This window comes from Palaemon carinicauda, chromosome 18 (assembly GCF_036898095.1).
Source record: "Palaemon carinicauda isolate YSFRI2023 chromosome 18, ASM3689809v2, whole genome shotgun sequence".
Taxonomy (NCBI): Eukaryota; Metazoa; Arthropoda; class Malacostraca; order Decapoda; family Palaemonidae; genus Palaemon; species Palaemon carinicauda.
Window position 1 is genome coordinate 61,783,210 of NC_090742.1, and position 25,024 is coordinate 61,808,233.

At 41.7% G+C, this 25,024-nt stretch overlaps 2 protein-coding genes across 5 annotated transcripts in view; one reads left to right on the top strand and one right to left on the bottom strand.

Annotated features, from left to right (window-relative positions):
- Positions 1-3,833: 3,833 nt before the first annotated feature.
- On the bottom strand, positions 3,834-23,576 carry LOC137657843 (uncharacterized). Of its 4 annotated transcripts, none has more exons than XM_068392433.1 (3): positions 23,356-23,576; positions 14,321-14,430; positions 3,834-6,942 (listed from the first exon to the last, which is right to left on the bottom strand). In XM_068392433.1, exon 3 carries the CDS (start codon positions 6,776-6,778, stop codon positions 4,430-4,432), a length of 2,349 nt encoding a protein of 782 aa, XP_068248534.1. In that variant the 5' UTR covers positions 6,779-6,942; positions 14,321-14,430; positions 23,356-23,576; the 3' UTR covers positions 3,834-4,429. The 4 variants fall into 4 exon arrangements, with proteins under 4 accessions (XP_068248534.1, XP_068248533.1, XP_068248535.1 ...); XM_068392432.1 differs by having other exon boundaries at positions 23,327-23,576; XM_068392434.1 differs by lacking the exon at positions 23,356-23,576 and adding an exon at positions 15,178-15,268.
- Positions 20,505-25,024, top strand: part of LOC137657842 (uncharacterized) — a 272,649-nt gene continuing 268,129 nt past the window's right edge. The window contains 1 exon segment of the mRNA XM_068392431.1: positions 20,505-20,642. The gene's annotated coding sequence lies outside the window, so the exon portion shown is untranslated.

Genomic DNA, 25,024 nt, shown 5'->3' on the forward strand with positions numbered 1-25,024 from the left:
AACGTCAGACATACATTACATAGATGGCCATAGGCAGTGTCGGCTGGTCAATAAAATAAGGTAAATCTCTCTCTCTCTCTCTCTCTCGACCATTGTCATATCTTACTGTCACTGGCAATATGGGTTTTAATATTTCTTAATGTTACTATTCCAAGTAATGTGGGGAATAAACAATGTATAGGCTTTTCATATGCATCTTGAATCAGACTTAGGAAGCCTGTGAATATAGGCCTATCATCTATGAATTATTTTTTCCAACATGATAGCTATTTATTAAGGAACTTTACATTTATCCCGTTTAGTCCTCTTCTGTCTTCACACTATTAAAGTGCTCATGTCAATAGACATTTCTTATAATAATTAGATATTCAGTTTCAAAGGCTCGTATTGCGTACCGTGCTTTCAGCTATCCGGTTCAATTACATCACTGTTTGTGTGTGTGTGTGTGTGTACGTTTGAATATATGTAATCAGAATATATTTTGTGTATGGAGATTTCTTTGAACTTGAAAACATCGGAGATATAGTAGGAGAAACATGTATTCTTAAATCTCCGAAATCAAGTCTGGATAGAGATTTTCAGTTTAATAGCGAAAGAAAACGAGTCTTGGCTTTTATTAAAGAATGTAAAACTTAAGTTGATAATGTTAAAACTGTATAATTTTAAGTTCCAGCTGATCATGTTCAAGGTCTATATAGAGCCAATGCAATTTCCCTCGTGGACACACTGCATCGAAGCCACTGAGTGTCTTTCAGTGGCTACTGGCTCCAGGAACTGCAATCATGATCACACCTTGGCCACCGAGAGTACTTGACCACAACAACACACTGCTCCTTTGGGCTGCCATAAACCCACCGAGAATAGCCATTTCCTTTGGAAATTCAAAGGTTTACTCACCGAGAAGGGCCATTTCCTTTGGAAATTCAAAGGTTTACTCACCGAGAAGGGCCATTTCCTTTGGAAATTCAAAGGTTTACTCACCGAGAAGGGCCATTTCCTTTGGAAATTCAAAGGTTTACTCACCGAGAAGGGCCATTTCCTTTGGAAATTCAAAGGTTTAGTCACCGAGAAGGGCCATTTCCTTTGGAAATTCAAAGGTTTACTCACCGAGAAGGGACATTTCCTTTGGAAATTCAAAGGTTTACTCACCGAGAAGGGCCATTTCCTTTGGAAATTCAAAGGTTTACTCACCGAGAAGGGCCATTTCCTTTGGAAATTCAAAGGTTTATTCACCGAGAAGGGCCATTTCCTTTGGAAATTCAAAGGTTTACTCACCGAGAAGGGCCATTTCCTTTGGAAATTCAAAGGTTTACTCACCGAGAAGGGCCATTTCCTTTGGAAATTCAAAGGTTTACTCACCGAGAAGGGCCATTTCCTTTGGAAATTCAAAGGTTTATTCACCGAGAAGGGCCATTTCCTTTGGAAATTCAAAGGTTTACTCACCGAGAAGGGCCATTTCCTTTGGAAATTCAAAGGTTTACTCACCGAGAAGGGCCATTTCCTTTGGAAATTCAAAGGTTTACTCACCGAGAAGGGCCATTTCCTTTGGAAATTCAAAGGTTTACTCACCGAGAAGGGCCATTTCCTTTGGAAATTCAAAGGTTTACTCACCGAGAAGGGCCATTTCCTTTGGAAATTCAAAGGTTTACTCACCGAGAAGGGCCATTTCCTTTGGAAATTCAAAGGTTTACTCACCGAGAAGGGCCATTTCCTTTGGAAATTCAAAGGTTTACTCACCGAGAAGGGCCATTTCCTTTGGAAATTCAAAGGTTTACTCACCGAGAAGGGCCATTTCCTTTGGAAATTCAAAGGTTTACTCACCGAGAAGGGCCATTTCCCTCAGAAATTCAAAGGAATAAAAAAATATAAAATTAAGAATTAATAATCTGGCACACATATATAATTCCTCATCCTTTTGTTTTATTAAAGTTTTTTTTTATAGTTTGTATAGGAAACATTTATTCTAATGTTGTTACTCTCCTTAAAATATTTTTATTTTAATTGTTAATGACTTCTCTCGATACCTTGTTTCCTTTCCTGACTGGGCTATTTTTCCTGATGGAGCCCTTGGGCTTATAGCACCCTAGTTTTCCAGCTAGGGTTGTAGCTTGGCTAGTAATAATATGTAGTTTATTTCCTTTCCTCACTGGGCTATTTTCCCTGTTGGACCCTTTGGGCTTATAGCACCCTGCTTTTCCAATTAGGGTTTTAGCTTAGCTAGTAAAAATAATTTGTAGTTTATTTCTTTTCCTCACTGGGCTATTTTCCCTGTTAGAGCCCTTGGGCTTATAGCACCCTAGTTTTCCAGCTAGGGTTGTAGCTTGGCTAGTAATAATATGTAGTTTATTTCCTTTCCTCACTGGGCTATTTTCCCTGTTGGACTCCTTGGGCTTATAGCACCCTGCTTTTCCAATTAGGGTTTTAGCTTAGCTAGTAAAAATCATTTGTAGTTTATTTCCTTTCCTCACTGGGCTATTTTCCCTGTTGGAGCCCTTGGGCTTATAGCACCCTAGTTTTCCAGCTAGGGTTGTAGCTTGGCTAGTAATAATATGTAGTTTATTTCCTTTCCTCACTGGGCTATTTTCCCTGTTGGACTCCTTGGGCTTATAGCACCCTGCTTTCCCAAGTAGGGTTGTAGCTTGGCTAGTAATAATATGTAGTTTATTTCCTTTCCTCACTGGGCTATTTTCCCTGTTGGACCCTTTGGGCTTATAGCACCCTGCTTTTCCAAGTAGGGTTGTAGCTTGGCTAGTAATAATATTATGTAGTTTATTACCTTTTCTCACAGGGCTATTTTCCCTTTTGGACCCCTTGGGCTTATAGCATCTTCCTTTTCCAATTAGAGTTTTAGCTTAGCTAGTAATAATATGTAGTTTATTGCCTTTCCTCACTGGGCTATTTTCCCTGTTGGAGCCCCTGGACTTAAGCGTCCTGTTTTTCCATTTGGGGTTGTAGCTTGGCTAGTAATAATATGTAGTTTATTTCCTTTCCTCACTGGGCTATTTTCCCTGTTGGACCCTTTGGGCTTATAGCACCCTGCTTTTCCAAGTAGGGTTGTAGCTTGGCTAGTAATAATATTATGTAGTTTATTACCTTTCCTCACTGGACTATTTTCCCTGTTAGAGCCCCTGAGCTTATTGCATCCTGCTTTTCCTACTAGGGTTGTAGCTTGGCTAGTAATATTAATATGTAGGTTATTCCCTTTCCTCACTGGGCTATTTTCCCTGTTGTCGCTCTTATGCTTATAGCATCCTCCTTTTCCAGTTATAGTTTTAGCTTGGCTGGTAATATGTAGTTTATTTCCTTTCCTCACTGGGCTATTTTCCCTGTTGGCGCCCGTATGCTTATAGCATCCTCCTTTTCCAATTAGAGTTTTAGCTTAGCTAGTAATATTGTTAGGAGAAATACCTTGAAATCTTAAATTTTTGTAATTAGATTCTATGCCATATGGCCAGGAGCTGGAACCGGGAGGACATTCAAAATTGTACAGTGAGAGTATTTGTTGTCTAAAAATTGACTTACAAGTGTAGGCCTACATTTCTCAAACATTGAAAGCTTTAGGTCTTTCTATTTTTTTTTCAATTTAAAATAAGGCACAAAGGAATATATATATATATATATATATATATATTATATATGTTATATATATATATATATATATATATATATATATATATATATATATATATATATATATATATATATATATATATATATATATATATATATATATATATATATACTGTGTATATAAAATACATTGGGTATTGACAATAATAAATGACTGAATAAAAAAGATTTATTATAAAATTAGTTAATTTTCAATATCTATCAAAATATCAAATAACACACTTTTGTAAATAAAAACACACAATACTTTATTCAATACACAAACTTGTGATATACCTGAGAAAGTTTTCAAAATTAAAAATATAACCCGTCTTCATCTAAGTAAAATTCAACAGAAAATCTCAGTCTTTGGTTGTAGTTCACGTGGTTTAAGGTTGAGCACTGTGAAGAAAAACTTTGTGGTTGGATAGCAAAACGGAGAAAAGGAAGCAAGCCCCAGTAAAATCGAAGGCTAAATAGTAAATAAACCATTCAGTATTGCCTATCACATCACATATAATTAATGAAAAGCCTACAATACTTGTCCAGTGAGCTTTTCTGGTATAAGAATCACTTCTAGTAACACTAGTTTTTTTGTTTTATTATTCCATAGATATGTAAAAAAAAAAAAAAAAAAACTGCATTCAGAGATTATTTCCAGAACAAAACACTCCTATCCCTCTGGACTAGGCTAGCCATGTTATTCCTGGTTCTATAAACTCCAGACTGCAGTTGTGGGAAACCTTCAGATTGTGCAAATTATTTATGTCACCTTCTTGAGGTACATGTCACTTAAAACTCCCCCAACATTCTAAGGAATTTACATGTTATACTTGTTCATCTGTTTTAATTTGAAAGTTTTGCCTATTTTGCTAGGAAGAGATTTAGTCTTACTCATTGGACCTGGACGTTTATAGATTCTTTTCGTGTTGTTCGGGTTTTCGCAGTCACCAAGCGTTATGGTAATAAACAGACCACATCCGAGACAGCGTGAGGTCAAATGGAAAGTTTTTAGGTTTACATGAAATCTTGATGGGCACAACACTGTATAACACATGGGGCATTCCTCGGGACACTTCACATTAGCTAGGCCTGATGTCTCCACAGTCTGAAAGCTGATTAAGAGTTGCTTTTCATCACAGCAAAGATTACTTGGTTTACAAAGAGGTGATGGATCATAGGAAGTTGGTAGATTCAGGTTTTCAGAATTCTGAGAATAATTGCTTCTGCCGTCCAGGTTTTGGGAAATGCTACTACTTGCGTCAGAGTCACTCTCTCCATTAAGAAAGTCAATGTATGCATCAAACTTTTTCTGGGAATTACTATTCTTATTCATTTCAGTTTGGGAGAATAATTCTTCATCTGACGAATAACTACGAGACTGACTGCCACATCCCCTGACAGTACTCGTGTTATTACATGTAATGAACTCTGTGAATGGTTGTAATTCTGTAGTTGCCCAGGAATCTTCCACGAAATACTCATTTTTCTCAATGTCCAAATTTGTTTCTATTTCATTCAATTCTGGTATATCTTCCTTGACAATATTCAAAGCATTGCTAAACTCGGCTACATTTTCAGTAAGACCATTAGCTTCGATGTTTTCCCAATCCCTGTTTTCAACGGCATTCCTACCGTCAGTCTTTTCTTGTTCTTCAGAGGTCTTTTCTCTTGCAGAGGTTTTTAGGATCGGCACTTTCCCTTCCTTGAATTCGTCATTAATAACTTTAACACTCATTTCTTCATTGGTTCCTATTTCTAATATTCTCCCTCCTTTTTGAAGAATTGGTATTCTTAGTTTTCTTTCCCTAAATCTTTTATCAACTTTCACAGAGGATCTTAACGGGCCCTTAGGATCCCCTTTCACAATAGGTGCACTGATGGAGCATGTCTGAGATTTTATCACATCTTTAGAGCCTATTCCTTTGGTAAACGAATTGAAGGAGGAAGACTCTGATCTGGGCAAGCATTTAGAAACAACTAACTCAACAGATGGCCCAACCTTAGATTTAACAGAACCTCTACTTCTTTCTTCCACAATCGATGCACTGATGATGCGTGGCTCTGAATTTACCGAGCTTTTAGATTTTCCTTTTACATTGCTTGTATTAGTGTTGCCTTCTGAAGAACATGAAATTGTCTCTCCAAGCATGTTTATATCAGATGCATTAAAGTTCTCTGACAAGTTATTTGGTTTAAGAGCAACATACATGCCTTCTTCACTGGCTTGCTTTCTTTTTGCATTTTTTATGCTTGAATCTGAACAAATATTACTTGAGGGTAATGTACAGTAGTTGCTTGCATGTAGTTCACACTTTCTAAGTACTGATCCCCAAGGTTTCACATTGAACAATAGTCTTAAACTTCTCAAATATGTAAGCATTTCAAGCAAGTTGTGGTTTGATAACGGAGGCCCTTTGGCTCTATCGTACGAATTTTGCCATATTTGGAAGGACAAAAAGTCAAAGATGTCAGGATTGCAAAACATCAAATCATGCATTTCATCAAGTGCATTCTTGCCGTGATGTTTTTCTTCATTAATTTTTTCAAACTCTTTACAACTTCTAATATGCAGGTTACATTTTTGACATTTCATATATCCAAAAAGCAAATGATGGAGGATCTTTTCCCCTTTTACCATGGTTCTGCAAGCAAAACAGAATGTTTGCAGTTGTTTAGGTATGCATACTTTTTTTTCTTCAGAAACTTTATGAAGTCTTGCATCATTTGTTGGCATTATTTCTACTAAAGAAGAGTCCTTTCGATTTGTCACCCAAGAATGAGAATCATAATGATTAGTGTCACCATTACACGTAAAGGGTTTCTGTGGGTAGGCCAATGGGTCTGGACATTGACGGGGCAATCTTGGCAACTGTTGTGAATTGTGACTGGAAAAATTATGCTCTGGATATACTGGTGATTTTGGTAATGCATCATGTTCATTTAGATATTTACTTTGTGATGACATAGTTTGGAGTGATTTCCTCCCACTTGTGTCTGGCAGTTGATAAGAATGTGTCCAAACAGGATTGGGCTGTACTTGAGATTCTGAGTGTAGTGTAGAAGGTGCCAAGCATTTCTGGCTCACAAAACAAGACTCCTTGCGTACACCGTCTCGCTGCCTCAGTTCCTTCATCAGACGGCACATGCTCAACATTTTGAATGACATCTTGAATTTGTTTTGACATGGTAAGATGTGCAATTCTTCCTAGAAAAGTCTTTTTCAACAATTGATTGTCCTTTTCAAGGTCGAGTATCTATGTGATATTTCCCCGTCAGTTTCTCAAAGGTGGGTGCACTACCATATCCTTCATCCTGACAAATAGATGTAATCTGCAAAGAAAAATATAAAAATTTAAACAATTTTTATTTTTCCTAACATACTCACCGAGAACCACTTTCTATAGGAGAGTCACTTGACCTCTCAATCTCGACCAAGATTTTCCCGCGTTATCCCCCTATCTCGCTCCATATAGTTTCTACCCCCGCCACCAGGATACGCCCTGCGGGCAGGATTAGGGCAGGTCACTGCCTTCCCGGGTCAGCATCCTCATTAAGTTCGACGTTTAGCCCAGCTCGGCAATGGAAGAATGGCACTCGGGGACGGACGGGAGGGCCATTACCCGAAAGTGGTTCTCGGTGAGTATGTTAGGAAAAATAAAAATTGTTTAAAATTTTTGATTTGTTCCGACACAATATACTCAGCGAGAACCACTTTCTATAGGAGACTTACACCTTAGGAGGCGGGAGAGCCATTCTGCCACTTGGCCTGGCACATAGTGCCTGGAGGGCTACGGAATGCGGGGGTAGAGAGAGCGGATGGAGGGTAACTGCGGAAACCATACGCTTATATTTTAAGACTTACCTCTTAACATCTCTACTGAATCTTCTCCTGAAGAAGTAGGGACGAGTCTATTCACTGTTGGGGACGTCTTCTAGCCTGCCGCTACACAGCTTGGAGGGCGGCGATGACTGTCCCAATGGAGAATCCATCCAAAGACTTTCTTGAATAGTCTTTGAGATAGTGGGCCGTGAAGGTCGACTGGTGTGACCAAGTGCCGGCCTGTAGGATCTGCCCCACTGCCATGTTTCTCTCAAAGGCCAAGGAAGTGCTCAGGCCTCTGATGTCATGGGGGCGGGGAGTGCCCGGTACTGCCACCTTGTCCTCTTCATAAGTCCTAGTGATGACTTGTCTCAGCCAGAAGGAAATAGTGTTCTTGGAGACTTGCTTCTTACTAACACCTGAAGAGACGAAGAGGTTCTTGGCACCTGGGCGGAGATGAGCCGTCCTTTCCAGGTACTTCCTGAGCGTCCTGACTGGGCATAACTTCAGGTCTTCCGTATTGCCTGTCTTGGGGATGGCCGGAATTGAGAAACCTTCAAACCTCGGGTCCCAGACTGCTGGGTTCTGAGTCTTTGCTACAAAGGAGGGTACGAACTTGAAGGGTACCTCCCTCCACCCTTTGGAGTGTGCCACGTCGTAGGACAGACCATGGATCTCCCCTACTCTCTTAGCTGAAGCCAAGGCTAGCAAGAAGACTGTCTTGAGGGTGAGATCTTTGTCCCCGATATCTTTGAGGGGTTCAAAGGGAGGACGACACAGCATTTTCAGAACCTTGGCCAGGTCCCATCTGGGCACTCTCCTGGCTTGAGGAGGACAGGACTGCTCGAAACTTCTAATCAGCATCGCTATGTGTCTCGAGGTCCCCAGGTCGATGCCTTTCAGGAGAAAGACTTGGCCTAAGGCTGCTCGTACTCCTTTAATAGCTGGGATTGACATCCCTATTTTATCCCTAAGGTACACGAGAAAGTCAGCTATGTCAGGGACCGAGGCTTTAAGAGGTCTTATGTGTTTTGCCGCGCACCACTTCGTAAAGGCGCCCCACTTCGCCTGGTAGACCACGGTAGAGGATTTTCTTAGGTATAGGGACATCCTCTTAGCTGTGGCGGAGGAGTACCCCTCCTTCTTCAGGAGCCGCTCGATAGTCTCCAGGCGTGAAGGCGAAGAGAGAGAGGGTTGTCGTGGAACTTGAGGAAGTGAGGTTGACTCAGCAGATCTGACCTGGGGGGCAGAGGCCAAGGCGGATGGCTTGCCAGGTCTTTTAGATCCGCGAACCACACTCTCTCCGGCCACCAGGGCGCTGCCAAAGTCATCCTTAGGTTTTGGGAGGTTCTTACTCTGTTGAGCACCTGCCTTAACAGCGTGAAGGGGGGAAAGGCATATACATCCAGGTTGTCCCACTTGTGCTGGAAGGCGTCTTCTAGGGCTGCTCCTTCGTCTGGTACCGGGGAGCAATAGACCGGTAGCTTGGCGTTGAGCTTTGTTGCGAAGAGGTCCATCACCGGGGAGCCCCAGCGTTGAAGGATGAGTCTGGCCACTTCTGGGTGTAGGGACCACTCCGTCCCTACTATCTGACCCATTCTGCTTAGGCCGTCGGCTAGCACGTTTCTTTTCCCGGGGATGAACCTTGCTAGAAGTATCACCTGGTGCTCGTCCGCCCAATGCAGGATGTTTATGTTGAGGTCGCACAGTTCCTTCGACTTCATGCCACCTTGCTTCTTTATGTAGGCTACCACCGTGGCATTGTCGCACATTAGGGCCACGGTGTTTCCATTCAACCGACTTGCAAAGTGCAGACATGCACTCTGTACTGCTTTTAGCTCCAGGACGTTGATGTGGAGCTGCCTTTCGGTCTCCGACCAGGTACCGCTTGCTGTTTCCTCCCGCAGGTGGGCTCCCCGCCCTAGGCTGGAGGCGTCTGTGAACAGGAGAAACTCGGGGGGACAGGACCCGAGGGGCATCCTCTTGAGGGAGTTCGACTGGCATCGCCACCATTTTAAGGCTGCTCTCGTGTCCGGAAGGACCGGAATCAACGCTTTCTGAGAGCCTGTCTGGGACCATAGAGCCTTGAGGTTCCATTGCACGGGCCTGAGCCGTATCTTCCCTTGGGGAACCAGTTTCTCTAATGAGATCAGGTGACCTATCAGCCTCTGCCAGTCTTTCGCCCTCCTGGGAAGCTCCGACAGGAACGGCTGAATGATATTGATGAGGTTCTGTATCCTGTCTTCCGAGGGGAAGGCCTTCCCCTGCACGGTGTCCAACGTCATACCCAAGTACCCCATTCTGTTGGATGGAGTTAGGTTCGATTTTTCCAGGTTGATAATGATTCCCAGACTCCTGCAGAATTGGAGGAGGTCCTTCCCTTGCTCTTCCAAGACGGCCTTTGAGCTGGAAAGGAGCAACCAGTCGTCCAGGTATCTGATGACGCGGATACCTCGTTCGTGAGCCCATACTGAGACTGTCGCGAAGACCCTCGTGAACACTTGAGGGGCCGTCGACAGGCCGAAGTAGAGGGTCCTGAACTGCAGGATCTGGGAGCCCCATTTTACCCGGAGGAACTTACGACTCGACGGGTGGACCGGAATCTGGAAGTACGCGTCCTTGAGGTCGATCGTCATCATAAAATCCTTCTCCCTCAAGGACATCAGGACGGATTATGGGGTGTCCATCTTGAAGTTCGTCTTCTTGACGAACTTGTTGAGGGCCGACAGGTCTATCACCGGTCTCCACCCCCCCGTTGCTTTCTCCACCAGGAACAGGCGGCTGTAGAAGCCTGGCCCTGGGAGAAGGACTTCTTCCATGGCTCCCTTCTCCAACATGGAGGAAATTTCTTTTTGCAGGGAGGCCCTTTTCAACGGGTCCCTGGGAGCCAACCATTCTGTCTGGGTGGCTGGAATAAGAGGGGGTGGATCCGCTATGAAGGGGACCCTGTAGCCTTCTTTCAGGACGGACACCGTCCAAGCATCCGCCCCATGCGTTTTCCATGCTTGCCAATGTGGTCTGAGGCATCCCCCAACCCGAGGCTTGGGCGGGAGTAAGGGGGCCTCTCCCTCTACCTTCTCCTAGAGGGGCGGCCTGATCTGCCTCTCTTCGAGGCGGAGTAACCTGACCTGAAGGAGCTGGCAGAAACTGGTGCTCCCCTGCGGGAGGGCTGTGGAGTTGTTGTCCAGGAGGAGGAGGGGGCGTCCCTCCTCGAAGAGCTGGGGGTGGCCTGAGGAGTCACGGCACTATCCGAGACTGATCTCCTGTAAGGAGGCCTCCTGGAGGATGTTTGTCTGAGGGCGTTGGTCTCTCTCCTCTTGGACACCTTCTCCATTAGCACTTCTAGCTCCTTCAACGGGAACAGCGACTCACCTCCTAGGGGTAGGCTACGAACCACTCGGGCCTCTCTGTCCGGGATTTTCCTTGCCAACTTAGAAAGTACTGTGTCCCGTTTTCTAAGGACCCAGTTGGCCGTCAAGGAGAGCGCTTGATAAGCCATAAACTTGAGGGCTTTCCCCCCGGAGGTGAGAAGGTCCGTCAGGAGACCTTGTTGCTCAGGATCGTCGGGGTCTGTGGAGGCTTGTACGTTAACCAGCGTGGAGGCCCACCAGTCCAGCCATGAGGAGACGTTCACAAGATCTCTTGACATCTCCTCCATCATGCCGGCTTCAGTGGGTGAGAAGGACACAGGGGCTGAAGAGGCCCTTTCGTCCGAGCCGCCTTGTCCCAGGATGTCCAAGGCTGGGTCCACCCTACAGGGACCTGGGCGCCGTCCTTCCGGGATATAAACCTTGCCCTGTGGTTTGAGACCTTGGAGGAGTTTGGAGGCACTCTGGGACTTGGGGGCCTCCGCACTGCTGGCCACCAAGTTGTCAATGTATTCTTGTCCCAGTACTAGGTCTGGGGCGAGAGGAAGGGCCAGGGAGGACTTCGGCAGGGCGTCACAGTGAGTGTATCTCAGGAGGCTCGACCTCCAGGCATTCACCTTAGGCGCCGAGGGTTCTGGAATTCCATGGAGCCTTCTGATGAGACCTACCACCCTTCTGTATGCAGAGTCCTCCGAAGGGGAAGCCTCGCCTCCGTCGGCCGAGGCCTCGGCTTGGTGTGGGGGCGCCGTGCTTGGACAGTAGACAGGGCGTTCTCCTCTCGGTTCCAGGGAGGACGACCCGTAACCGTAGAGCGCTCCGTACGCGGGTGGGTCTCGCCGTAGGGCGGGAGTCACCGGCTCGGGGAGGACCTTCGACTGCCCCAAGGCTCTGGAGGAGGAGGACACGGTCCCGGCGGGATGACCCGACCCCGGGAACCGGTCCTTCCTGCTCGACGACCGCCCCAGCTGGGCTGGTTCGGTCGGGCTGCCTTCTCGGAAGCGCGTTTCCCCCCGCTGGGCGGGGTGAACCGGAGACCTCGAGGACTTGTGCCTAAGAGCGGGGTCCTTCCTGCGTGGCAGGTCGAGCGGTTCTAGGCTGTGCGTAGGCAGCGACAACCTAGAGGCTCGTTCACTGGACCGAGAGTCTGGAGAGCGGTGCCTTCTGGACTCTCCTGAAGGGACGTAGACCCATTTGCCGCCGGGAGAGATATCCCTCCTGTACTTACGGGAGTGAGAGTGGGGGCGCTTCCTGCTGTGCCGCGACCTCGACCTGGAGCGGGAACGATCACTATTGGTCCGCTCTCTCTTCCGGTGTCGTTTCCCCCTGCGTTCTCCTCCGGAGGATGAATCTGCCTCCGAAGAGTCTGAGGGCGCCACGTTCCTCGCGTAACGACTGCTCGAGTGATGCGCGGGGGAGGCTCTTCGCCGTCGATCGTCCGAGACAGGATGTTGAAGGAAGTCCTCGGGAACTGCTGTAGAGATCGAGGGCACTGTGTCTACTCCATCCCTGCTAGGAGGCCAGGGGCCCAGGGACATGTCCATCCTTAGCGGTGACCTCCCCGGAGTCTTCGGCAATTTCCACCCGAAGGCATTGCTACTCGGGCGGCGAACTCTAGCGTGGTTGTCCTCTGGAGGGGGAGAACCCAACGCACCGGCCCACGAGGGCGGGGGGGACTCAGAAATCGCAACACTGCCCCACACTGGGTCTTCTGAGGAAGCGTGATCCCCTGCCACGTGGCCCGATTCCCCCGAAGCACTAGCGGCCCTTCCGTTCTCTCCAGAGGGGCCAGCCCTTGGTTCTTCCCTCACACTGGGTTCACCGGGGAGAACACTATGGCTAACTATAACACTGGGGGCTTGATGTCCGCTCCTCTGCGAAGGAGACGGAGAGGCCGAGGCTTCGTCAGACCGATCATCGACCGACGGTAACGAGGATACGCCACTCACTTTCTTGGGGGAACGCGAGACGACTTCTTTTTCTTGGTACTATACCGTACCCACTGTATGCCGTCCCAACTTACGCACTCCGGACACGTGTCCGAGGAGGAGCAAACTTTACCCCTGCACGTGGAACAAAGGGAATGAGGGTCCACTTCTGGCTTAGAGAGGAAAGCCCCACACGACTTTCCTGCTCTAAGACCAGGGCAACGACGCACATGCTCCATCGTTCGCACACGAAGAGCCAACACTATCGAGTTACAGGAACACTAGATATACTCAAGGGGAACGTAATGAGAACACTTTGCGAAAACGCACTACGCAGAAAAAACACAAGTCCCCACACTGGAAACACGTGGAATCACAACGCGCCAAAGGATCGAGAGTTAAGCGAGAGGGTGAGATGTTTCACATCTCACGACCAAGAACTTAATGGGGATGCTAACCCGGGAAGGCAGTGACCTGCCCTAATCCTGCCCGCAGGGCGTATCCTGGTGGCGGGGGTAGAAACTATATGGAGCGAGATAGGGGGATAACGCGGGAAAATCTTGGTCGAGATTGAGAGGTCAAGTGACTCTCCTATAGAAAGTGGTTCTCGCTGAGTATATTGTGTCGGAACAAATATATGTTTGAGGCCTAACATGAGAATATCCTGAGTACTTAAATCAACAATCATGTAAAGTAGAACCTTGAAACCTTTACTAATGCAAACATATGTAAAAGGTTTAAGAATTTACTTGGGAGACAAATCTCTACCTCTGAAGAATGAAGTAAATCCTAATACTTTCGAATGCAATTTTCATTGTCAAGAGCCTAATACTTTCGAATGCAATTTTCATTGTCAAGAGTGGATGGAGTTTTTATTTGGTCAAAATCAGGAAAATGTAAGTATGACAGGGGATGTGGGATCTTCTCTGATCCAGGAAATATGATTTAAAATCTACTATAACCCATTGCAATCTGTAGGAGAGGTTTAACTAACAAATATTTTTACATGAAAAAAAATCAAATTAACGAAATTCCTTACACCCAGCAGATATGGTTTAAAATTATTTTTTTTTCCTTTTTTGCAGCCAAGAAATATTGCTTAAAATAAACCCTTTTTTCTGTAACATATTATCACATGTCTTATTTGCTTCTTCTTTATTACACAGCATAACATCAGATACAGAAAAGGTGGCTACGGTTTTGAAATTTTCGTATTCTGGACTACCTGGCCAATTCTAAATGCTGAACAAAAGTGGATAGCCAAGTTAAATTGGAATTATCTTATCACAAGGTAATTTCTTTTTTATAATTTTCTTGATGTTAATGAAATTGACTTGATTGGGAAATGGTGGACTATATAGTCGAGACATTACTTGATGATCGGGTCCATTGTGTGAGCTGCTACGCTACTTATTACTGTTGAAATCATTGATATTAGACCTTACTTTGGAACTAAACACAAGATGCCAGATTGAGATCACTGATATGGACAGTAGCATTCCATCTTAGTTCATCTGGTAAAACATTTGAATAAGTGAAGCCTACAGACTGATTCGTGACAATTGGGAAGAGAGAGGGTCAAAATCATGCTTTACCGTTCAAAAGAATGAAGAATTTAATTCCTAGAGCTGCTCCATGAAGAGATGATAGTTTAACTTGATATTCCAGTAGCCATTAATGATCTCGCCAACATTTCTCCTGGTACCTACAGCAAAAGATAAAAAAAAAGAAATTGTAGTAAAGAAATCTAAACCAATTGAGAGGGCAAATAAAATTCAAAAAGTTACCCATGCTTCAATGAGATTTTTTATGAACTGGGGAAAACTGATGGAGGTGTATAGAATAGAAGAGGAACTCGAGGTCAATATGGGGACCTGTCCTTACGTATCATTGCCTGTTACAGTACTATATCATCAAGTATCTTAACTCCACATATTCAAGCTAACAAAATGCATAATAGAAATTCTTAGAAAGTGAGGCTCCACTCATAAATCCCTGTTTTTTAATTTGTTAGTGGGACTTTGGCCCCCAAAAGCCCAGTTTCTTATAATGTTTAGTTGAGGCTTTGCCTCACACAATGGACCCGATCATCAAGTAATGTCTCGACTATATAATCCACCATTTCCTAATCAAGTCAATTTCATTAACATCAAGAAAATTATATAAAAAAAAAATTACCTTGTGATAAGAAAATTCTGCCCCCCAAACCTCATTATTTTCCTTGAATAAACTTCCATTTATAGATTTTCCATCAATTTCACAGAAAGAGTACTGACATGTAGTAACAAATCAACCTTACAATGTTAATTCTGTGCCCAAACATGAGGCTCCGAACTTAGGTTCCCCTTCCGTTCACACAGTTTAACTGCTATTCACATGCTTTACACCCCAACATCGCACAACTTTTAAGTAATTATTTAAATTAAAACCAGTTAGACTTCATAATTTATACCTTACTCAATTCATTGAATTCCAATTCCTCATGGTCTTGCATTATCTTCATACCAGATTGGCTAGGTTTTCGGCCATACATCGCATGACACTCTCTTCTGTATATGCGATTGAGTAAACACACTTGACTAATTTAAAAGCTGCGGGGCTGCCCCAAACTGCCACAAGGAACAATCTATATAAAGCTAATGAACACATGAAAAAGTAACTGCCATGATGCAGTACAGCGTAAACAATCTAGGGACCAAATATATTAAAGGAAAGACAGGAAAGCAGCCCACTATTAAAACCATGAGTGCATCAAGTGCCACCGAACTACTGTAATTTGCTAACTAGAGTCACCCAACGGGAATTAACTTCGTATTTTGGAGGGTTTAAGTGTCATTTGTTTAGTGTACAGTACTATTATTTTCACCTTGTAATTTTCCACATATTTGTATTAATTCCTATTAATCTTGCTTGTTCATATCGTTACTCGGAAGGAGAAAGCCCTCTTCCTTTACACAGTACAATGGGTAAATATACGATTCAGTACAATATTACACACCCGGTAGCATATGTAGACATTAAAATATGGTCAATCGTAATACATTTACAATAAGGCAAGTTAAGGTTAGGCTGTGTATTAAATGTATACAATTGAGCCCTCTCTCTGGTTCCTGGTAATTTTTACCTTGCCTACATACCCACACAACGAATCATTTGGCCTATTTTTTTTCCACATTCTCTTCTTTCCTCATACACCTGACAACACAGATTACCAAACAATTTTCCATCTCAAGGGGTTAACTACTGCACTGTAATTGTTCAGTGGCTACTTTCCTCTTGGTAAGGGTAGAAGAGACTCTTTAGCTATAGTAAGCTACTCTTCTAAGAGAAAGACACTCCAAAAAAAACACTGTTTTCTAGTCTTTAATAGTGCCATAGCTTCTGTACCATGATCTTCCACTGTCTTGGGGTAGAATTCTCTTGCATGAAGGTACACTCGGGTACTCTATTCTTTAATATTTCTCCTCCTCATGTGGAAGTAAAGCGCAAGGTACGTGCGGCAAAGAGGGCAGCTAACCTGAGGTGGGGTCAGGGATTGGGGCATTCATATGAAGAGAATAAGAAGTTTTGGAAAGAAGTGAAGAGAGTAAGGAAGGCTGGCTCAAGAATTGAAGAGACAGTGAAAGATGGAAATGGGAGGTTGTTAAAAGGAGAGGAGGCAAGGAAAAGATGGGCGGAATATTTTGAAAGTTTACTGAATGTTGAGGATAATAGGGAGGCAGATATAATTGCTGTTGCAGGTGTTGAGGTGCCAGTGATGGGAGATGAGAATGAGAGAGAGATTACAATAGATGAAGTGAGGAGAGCACTAGATGAAACGAGAGTAGGAAAAGCGTCTGGTATGGATGGTGTGAGAGCTGAGATGTTGAAGGAAGGGGGTGTGACTGTACTTGAATGGTTGGTGAGATTGTTTAATATGTGTTTTGTGTTGTCAATGGTACCAGTAGATTGGGTTTGTGCATGTATTGTACCACTATATAAGGGTAAGGGAGATGTGCATGAGTGTTGTAATTCAAGAGGTATTAGTTTGTTAAGCGTAGTGGGAAAAGTGTATGGTAGAGTAATGATTAATAGGATTAAGGATAAAACAGAGAATGAAATCTTAGAAATACAGGGTGGTTTTAGAAGAGCTAGGGGTTGCATGAATCAGATTTTTACAGTAAGGCAGATATGCGAGAAATATTTAGCAAAAGGTAAGGAGGTGTATGTTGCGTTTATGGATCTGGAGAAAGCGTATGATAGAGTTGATAGGGAAGCAATGTGGAATGTGATGAGGTTATATGGAGTTGGTGGAAAGTTGTTGCAAGCAGTGAAAAGTTTCTACAAAGGTAGTAAAGCATGTGTTAGGATAGGAAATGAAGTGAGTGATTGGTTTCCGGTGAGAGTGGGGCTAAGACAGGGATGTGTGATGTCACCGTGGTTGTTTAACTTGTATGTTGATGGAGTGGTGAGAGAGGTGAATGCTCAAGTGCTTGGACGAGGATTAAAACTGGTAGACGAGAATGACCATGAATGGGAGGTAAATCAGTTGTTCGCGGATGATACTGTACTGGTTGCAGACACAGAAGAGAAGCTTGGCCGATTAGTGACAGAATTTGGAAGAGTGTGTGAGAGAAGGAAGTTGAGAGTTAATGTGGGTAAGAGTAAGGTTATGAGATGTACGAGAAGGGAAGGTGGTGCAAGGTCGAATGTCATGTTGAATGGAGAGTTACTTGAGGAAGTGGATCAGTTTAAGTACTTGGGGTCTGTTGTTGCAGCAAATGGTGGAGTGGAAGCAGATGTACGTCAGAGAGTGAATGAAGGTTGCAAAGTGTTGGGGGCAGTTAAGGGAGTAGTAAAAAATAGACGGTTGGGCATGAATGTAAAAAGAGTTCTATATGAGAAAGTGATTGTACCAACTGTGATGTATGGATCGGAGTTGTGGGGAATGAAAGTGACGGAGAGACAGAAATTGAATGTGTTTGAGATGAAGTGTCTAAGGAGTATGGCTGGTGTATCTCGAGTAGATAGGGTTAAGAACGAAGTGGTGAGAGTGAGAACGGGTGTAAGAAATGAGTTAGCAGCTAGAGTGGATATGAATGTGTTGAGGTGGTTTGGCCATGTTGAGAGAATGGAAAATGGCTGTCTGCTAAAGAAGGTGATGAATGCAAGAGTTGATGGGAGAAGTACAAGAGGAAGGCCAAGGTTTGGGTGGATGGATGGAGTGAAAAAAGCTCTGGGTGATAGGAGGATAGTTGTGAGAGAGGCAAGAGTGTGTGCTAGAAATAGGAATGAATGGCGAGCGATTGTGACGCAGTTCCGGTAGGCCCTGCTGCTGCCTCCGATGCCTTAGATGACCGCGGAGGTGGTAGCAGTAGGGGATTCAGCATTATGAAGCTTCATCTGTGGTGGATAATGTGGGAGGGTGGGCTGTGGCACCCTAGCAGTACCACCTGAACTCAGTTGAGTCCCTTGTTAGGCTGGAGGAACGTAGAGAGTAGAGGTCCCCCTTTTTGTTTTGTTTCATTGTTGATGTCGGCTACCTCCCCAAAATTGGGGGAAGTGCCTTGGTATATGTATGTATGTTTTTTTTTTTGAGGTTCTTATAGTTTAGGAAATATTTATTTTAATGTTCTTAAAATATTTTATTTTAATCGTTCATTACTTCTCTCCTTTCCTTACTGGGCCACTTTCCTTGTTGGAGACCTTGGACTTATAGCATCCTTCTTTTCCAAATAGGGTTGTAGCTAAACAAATAATGATATTAATACCACCCTTACCATGAGGAAAGTAGCCACTGAACAGTGAACAATTACAGTGCAGTAGTTAACTTCTTGAGCGAAGAATTCTTTGTAATCTCAGTGTTGTCACGTGTATGAGGACAAAGGAGAATATGGAAAGACTATGCCAGGCTATTCGGTGTATGTGCAGGCAAGGGAAAAATTAGCCGTAACTAAAGAGAGGGATTCACTGTAGTACTGTCTGGTCAGTCAAAGCACCCAGTAACTATCTAGCGGTAGTATCTCAAGGGGTGGTTGGTGCCCTGGCCAACCTAATGATTAAGGGAAAAAACGTATTTATTTTATTAAAGAAACTGTTATTACTTGAATAACCACTTTTAAATTATAATATTAATTTAAATAGTTTTACTTGAAATACTTCCCTCATATTTTACTTGCTCTTGAGTTTAATGCCATAAAGAAGTTTACAGGAATTTCATCCTGGTTGCCGATGTACGATAATCTATAGTTTTTAGTTCGTTGATACTAAAAGCCTACTCGAATTTCACAAGTATCGTATCGTATAGTGTTATAACAAAACCATCATCTAGGTTTTGAGACAATTTGCCACGTTATCCAATAAAATCGGCTATTTATATTTAAATACGCGATTTTCTCATTCATATGTTCCCACCAATTTTTTTTCCACAAGTTTCGGACACTGCTTTCCCAGATTCCAAACAGCGTATCACATCCACGACAATTTTTTATTATTGTACGATGGTTGGAATACCAGTAAAACAGGTGCTACCCGGTTCCATTGCTCATAACAAAAGTTTTTGTTTGTTATTGTGGACGTTTGCTCTAAGCAATGATTGAAACGTCACTGATACTTTTATCATTTTTGAAGAAATTGGAGTAATTGAGGTTAGTCTTTTACTATTTTTTGAAGAAATGGGAGTAAATGAGGTTAGTCTAATGTAATTTGGTATAAGAAAAACAGGCATTCTATGATGAAATGTTTTGGGCCTACATTTTGAGGGTAGCATAGCATTCTGCTATTCCAACAAAGGTTGTTGTTTAGCTATTATTATTACTATTATTATTATTATTATTATTATTATTAAATGTTTTGGGGCCTACATCTTGAGGGTAGCACAGCATTCTGCTATTCCAAATAGGGTTGTTGTTTAGCTATTGTTATTATTACAAACTAAGCTATAACCCTAGTTGGAAATAGATGATGCTATAAGCCCAAGAGCTCCGATAAGGAAAAATAGCACAGTGAGGAAAAGAAACAAGACAATAAACAAAGTAATAGTAATATATGGTACAAATTTTAGAATTTGTGATAAAGGTAGAAGGAGCACAGTTAAGTTTTTGTAATTTATGGTGTGGGGGTTAACTTGTGATTCATGACACAGAATGTAAGACTTATAAGAGATAACATTGGTGCCACATATTTCTCCTTAATAACACTGATACTGCATTAGACGTTTCATTTACATTTGGCACATGCGAGGCTTATCATAGACTATGCTTTAATCGTAATTATAATTCTCTCTCTCTCTCTCTCTCTCTCTCTCTCTCTCTCTCTCTCTCTCTCTCTCTCTCTCTCTCTCTCTCTAAAATTTGATATCTCTTTCCTCTTGCTTATGTATTACTGACCATTACAACAGTCTTTCAATAACCACAAACGCCAGACTCAATTTTTCATAATACAACCTGTCACATAGAAACAAGGATCATATAAGCAAAATATATTTTCTATAAATTTTTTAACATAATCATTATAGTTTATTTCGAAACTCAAAAGTTTTGTTATATCAGACTAAAATTGAATTATTGAATTATAGAAGTTTTGTTATGTCACTGACTAAAATTGAATTATTGACTTACATAAGTTTTGTTTTATCAGACTAAAATTGAATTATTGACTTACAGATGTTTTGTTTTATCACTGACTAAAATTGAATGAGTGACTTATAGAAGTTTTGTTTTATCACTGACTAAAATTGAATTATTGACTTACAGATTGAACGCAGCAGTTTGAAAGAGAAGCTAGAAGAAGATATTTTGAGGTATTTTGGCCTTAAATCTTTCTTGATAGACGCTAGAATGGCGGGAAATATCTTCAACTCACCTCTGGCCATACATTTACGTATATTTCGGGCTACCTACAACACCAGAATGTGTTCAGGACATCGTTTTGGTCAAGGTAACAGATTTTTTTTTATATTCACTTGGCAAAAATATTTTATTTTTAATATAATATAGTTTGAATTTTCAATTAGTGTTAGTTATTAATACACTCTAGTTTGAATATTCATGTGTCCAAAGTATAATTTACTTTTTTATACTGTTGCTTGAATGTATTATATATTTATAATATACTGTAGTTTGGATGTTCACCAGACAAATGTATTTGTATTCTTAAACTGTAATTCAAATCTTCGCCTGACCAACGCATTGCATGTTTTAACATTCTGTAGTTCGAATGTTCAGTTGGCCAAGGAATCGAGTTTTTTTTAATGTTGATTTAATAGTACTCTTAACACTGTACATCTCAAACTACGAAAGTTTGAATTTCACAGCTGCATCTATATATATATACAGTATATATATATATATATATATATATATATATATATATATATATATATATATATATATACACACACACACACATCTATTATATTCCGTACATTTATGTTAGTTCTTGATTTTTTTTTATCTTAAACATGTTTATATAAATGTTTAAATACTCATCTTTTATAGCTTATCAGATAGTAGGTTGGCTAGGGCACCAGCCACCCGTTGAGATACTACCGCTAGAAAGTTATGTGGTCCTTTGATTGGCCAGACAGTACTGCATTGGATCCTTCTCTCTAATTACGGTTCACTTTCCCTTTGCCTACACATACACTGAATTGTCTGGCCTATTCTTTACAGGTTCTCCTCTGTCCTCATACACCTGACAACACTGAGATTACTAAACAATTTTTCTTCTCTCAAGGGGTTAACTAGTGCACTGTAATAGTCCAATGGCTACTTTCCTCTTGGTAAGGGTAGAAGACTAGAAGGGACTCTAGCTATGGTAAGCAGCTCTTCTAGGAGAAGGACACTCCAAAATCAAACCATTGTTCTCTAGTCTTGGGTAATGCCATAGCCTTTGTAGGCTACCATGGTCTTACACTGCTTTGGGTTAGAGTTCTCTTGCTTGAGGGTACACTCGTGCACACTATTCTATCTCGTTTCTCTTCCTCTTTTTTTGTTAAAGTTTTCATAGTTTATATAGGAAATATTTATTTAAATGTCATTGTTCTTAAAATATATTATTTTTCCTCGTTTCCTTTCCTCACTGGGCTATTTTTCTTCTTGGGGCCCCTGGGCTTAGCATCCTGCTTTTCCAACTGGGATTGTAGCTTAGCAAGTAATAATAATAATAATAATAATAATAATAATGGTGATGATAATTGCCTATTTTGAAAATGAAGTGCACAGTAATATCCACTTTACACAGTTTCACACACATAACTAAATGTTTTTCATCTTGAGATTTCATGTAAATCTTTAAACCCTATTTTTACACGAATCCACACAACTCTTTAGTTAATATTATCATTATTTCTTTAATCTTAGTTATTTTTCGGTTAACATTCGAATGTAAACAAACAGTCTCGTAACTAAGGGTAGAAGAGACCCTTTAGCTATGGTAAGCAGCTGTTCTAGGAGGACATTCCAAAATCAAACCATTGTTCTCTAATCTTAGGTAGTGCCATAGCCTCTGTACCATGGTCTTACACTGCTTTGGGTTAGAGTTCTCTTGCTTGAGAGTAAACTCGTGCACACTTTTCTATCTAGTTTCTCTTCCTCTTGTTTTGTTCTAGTTTTTATAGTTTATAGGAAATATTTATTTTAATATTGTTACTATTTTTAAAATATTTTATTTTTCCTTATTTCATTTCTTCACTGGGGTATTTTCCCTGTTGGGGCCCCTGGACTTATAGCATCCTGCTTTTCCAACTAGGGTTGTAGCTTAGCATTTAATAATAATAATGATAATAATAATACATTGCATAAGCTATATAGTCAACTAAAGATTTCCTAAATTTCTTGAAACATGTCTAAATTAGAAAAGGGTTTAGTTACCTTAAACACAATTCAGATCGCAGAGGTATAATTCTAGACATGATTGTAGGTAAACGTTATTATTATTTACTAAGCTACAATCCTAATTGGAAAAGCAGGATGCTATAAGCACAGGACCCCAACGGGGAAAATAGCCCAGTAAGAAAAGGCAAGAAGGAAAAAGGTAAATATTGAAGAGCAACAATACTAAAATAAATACTTCCTATATACACTATAAAAACTTTAACAAAACAAGAGGAAGCGAAATTAGATAGAATAGTGTGCTCGAGTGTACCCTCAAGCAAGAGAACTCTAACCCAAGACAGTGGAAGACCATGGTACAAAGGCTATGGCATTACCCTAGACTAGAGAACAATGGTTTGATTTTGGAGTGTCCTTCTCCTAGAAGAGCTGCTTACCATAGCTAAAGAGTCTCTTCTACCCTTACCAAGAGGAAAGTAGCTACTGAAAAATTATAGTGTAGTAGTTAACCCCATTGAGAGAAGGAGAATTGTTTGGTAATCTCAGTGTTGTTAAGTGTGTGAGGAAAGAAAAGAATGGGAAAAAATGGGCCAGACTATTCTGTGTATGTGTAGGCAAAATGAAAGAGCACCGTAACTAGAGAGAAGTATCCAGTGTAGTACTGTCTGGCTAGTCAAAAGGACCCCATAACTCTCTAGCGGTAGTATATCATCGGGTGGCTGGTGCCCTGGCCAATCTACTACCTACATTAAAGTTAAAACAATAATAATGCATTGTTGAAATACGTACATCTACGGTTAAATCGGTCTGACGCTCACCACAACAGCAACACAATCCAACGAAGGAGTCACATTCACTATCGAGAAAACTGTTAACTTTTCTTAACCGACACTGCTCAGTTCACTGCTGTCTGCTGAATCTGCTCAGTTCACTGCTAATGTGAATGCTCAGACTCTGCTGAACGTGGTAGATGCGAGGCAGATAGATAGTCCTACTTCTGGAATCCTGTTTGTTGTAGTAGGTCAGTACTCGGAGTCTTAGTAATCGGTAAGGAGCAAGGTGGCGCACTGGCGCCTAAACAAAACAAACTATACAGACTTTCAGAGTTCTCGTTCACGAATGATGGTTCGACCAATCAGATCCAGAGAAAGGGCAACTTGAGATTTGATTGGCTGTCTTGGGCCACGAACCGGTAGTTGAGCGAGTTCTAGAATACAGCCTGTTGCTGCGTGTTAGAAGAGGATACGTAAAGCTCATAATCATATCTTCTTACAATGCTTTTCAACCTTATAGCCCCACGCAGCTTAAGACAGCTGATATGGTAGTGTTTAATATTATTGATTTTTTTTTTCATCTGAAATCATAACATATTTGTCTACTAGTACTAACCATTTAGTTAAGTGACTTGGGAGAGATTTATTTCTCGAGGGAAGAAAATATGAATAAGATAATGTTGTTGGGAGAGTTTACCGCTTGTTCGACTCGTGGGATAAATGGCGGGAAGCCGGGAACCGTGTCCTTGAGCTGTGGGCATCCTGCATCCGTGTCACTGTTATCATAATATATATTTTTCGAAATACTGTATTTTGTGTGCTTATTATAAGGGCGGCTGCTCTGGCCCTACATTCCTAGGTGTTTAGCGTATCACAGACTTCTTATGGGTGTTGTCAAAGTCACCTCATCGAAGTACTTAGAAAACAAGAAAGACTTCAGTTTCCTCTTGAAATCCTTAATGTAGGCCTATTCAGTTTTTGGAATGCTCATTCGGCAGTAGTTATCCGTGATCATTTATAACTTCTGTTCTGAAATTAAAGTTTTAGACATGACACAGTTTTTCTGGTGCTCTTCCAATATGTGTTCTACCGACGGTTTGTGATCTACTATTAATCTACTGTTCATGGTATGTGATCTACCTGGAAAAAAAAATAGACAAAATAAAAATAAAAAGAATTTATTATCGACTATATTTAATGAAAAATTTAAAAAGGAAATAATAGACATTTAACGATAGCATAAATGGGAAAAGGTAAAAATCAAGACATTTAACGATAGACCTTTCTAATATCATTTAAAAAGTCAGAATATAAATCTACACATTCTTTTCTCATCATTCTATAACAGTATGCATCCAGATGTGACTGAAGCATATGTTTAGCAGTACCTCTCATCGTTCGCAAAATTTTGATTTTGAATCTAACCACGATCTTTCAATTGATTGGGTATGCGTTCCAGTGTTTGGGTCGACGTAATGCCGCTGATGGTTAACAGTGGAGTGTACAAATCCATGAGAATACAAGGTGCTATATGCCGGCCACTCGTCCGAATGTATGACTGATCCTTGTGCACATTCACAGATTATTATTGGTAGAAGTGTATTTCTGTCTCGACGATCCAGATAAAAATAAAGACAGATTGTTTAGTTTACACTGGAATGCTGATAACTAGATATTTTGTTTAATGGTTAATAATGGATAGTTATTGGGTAAA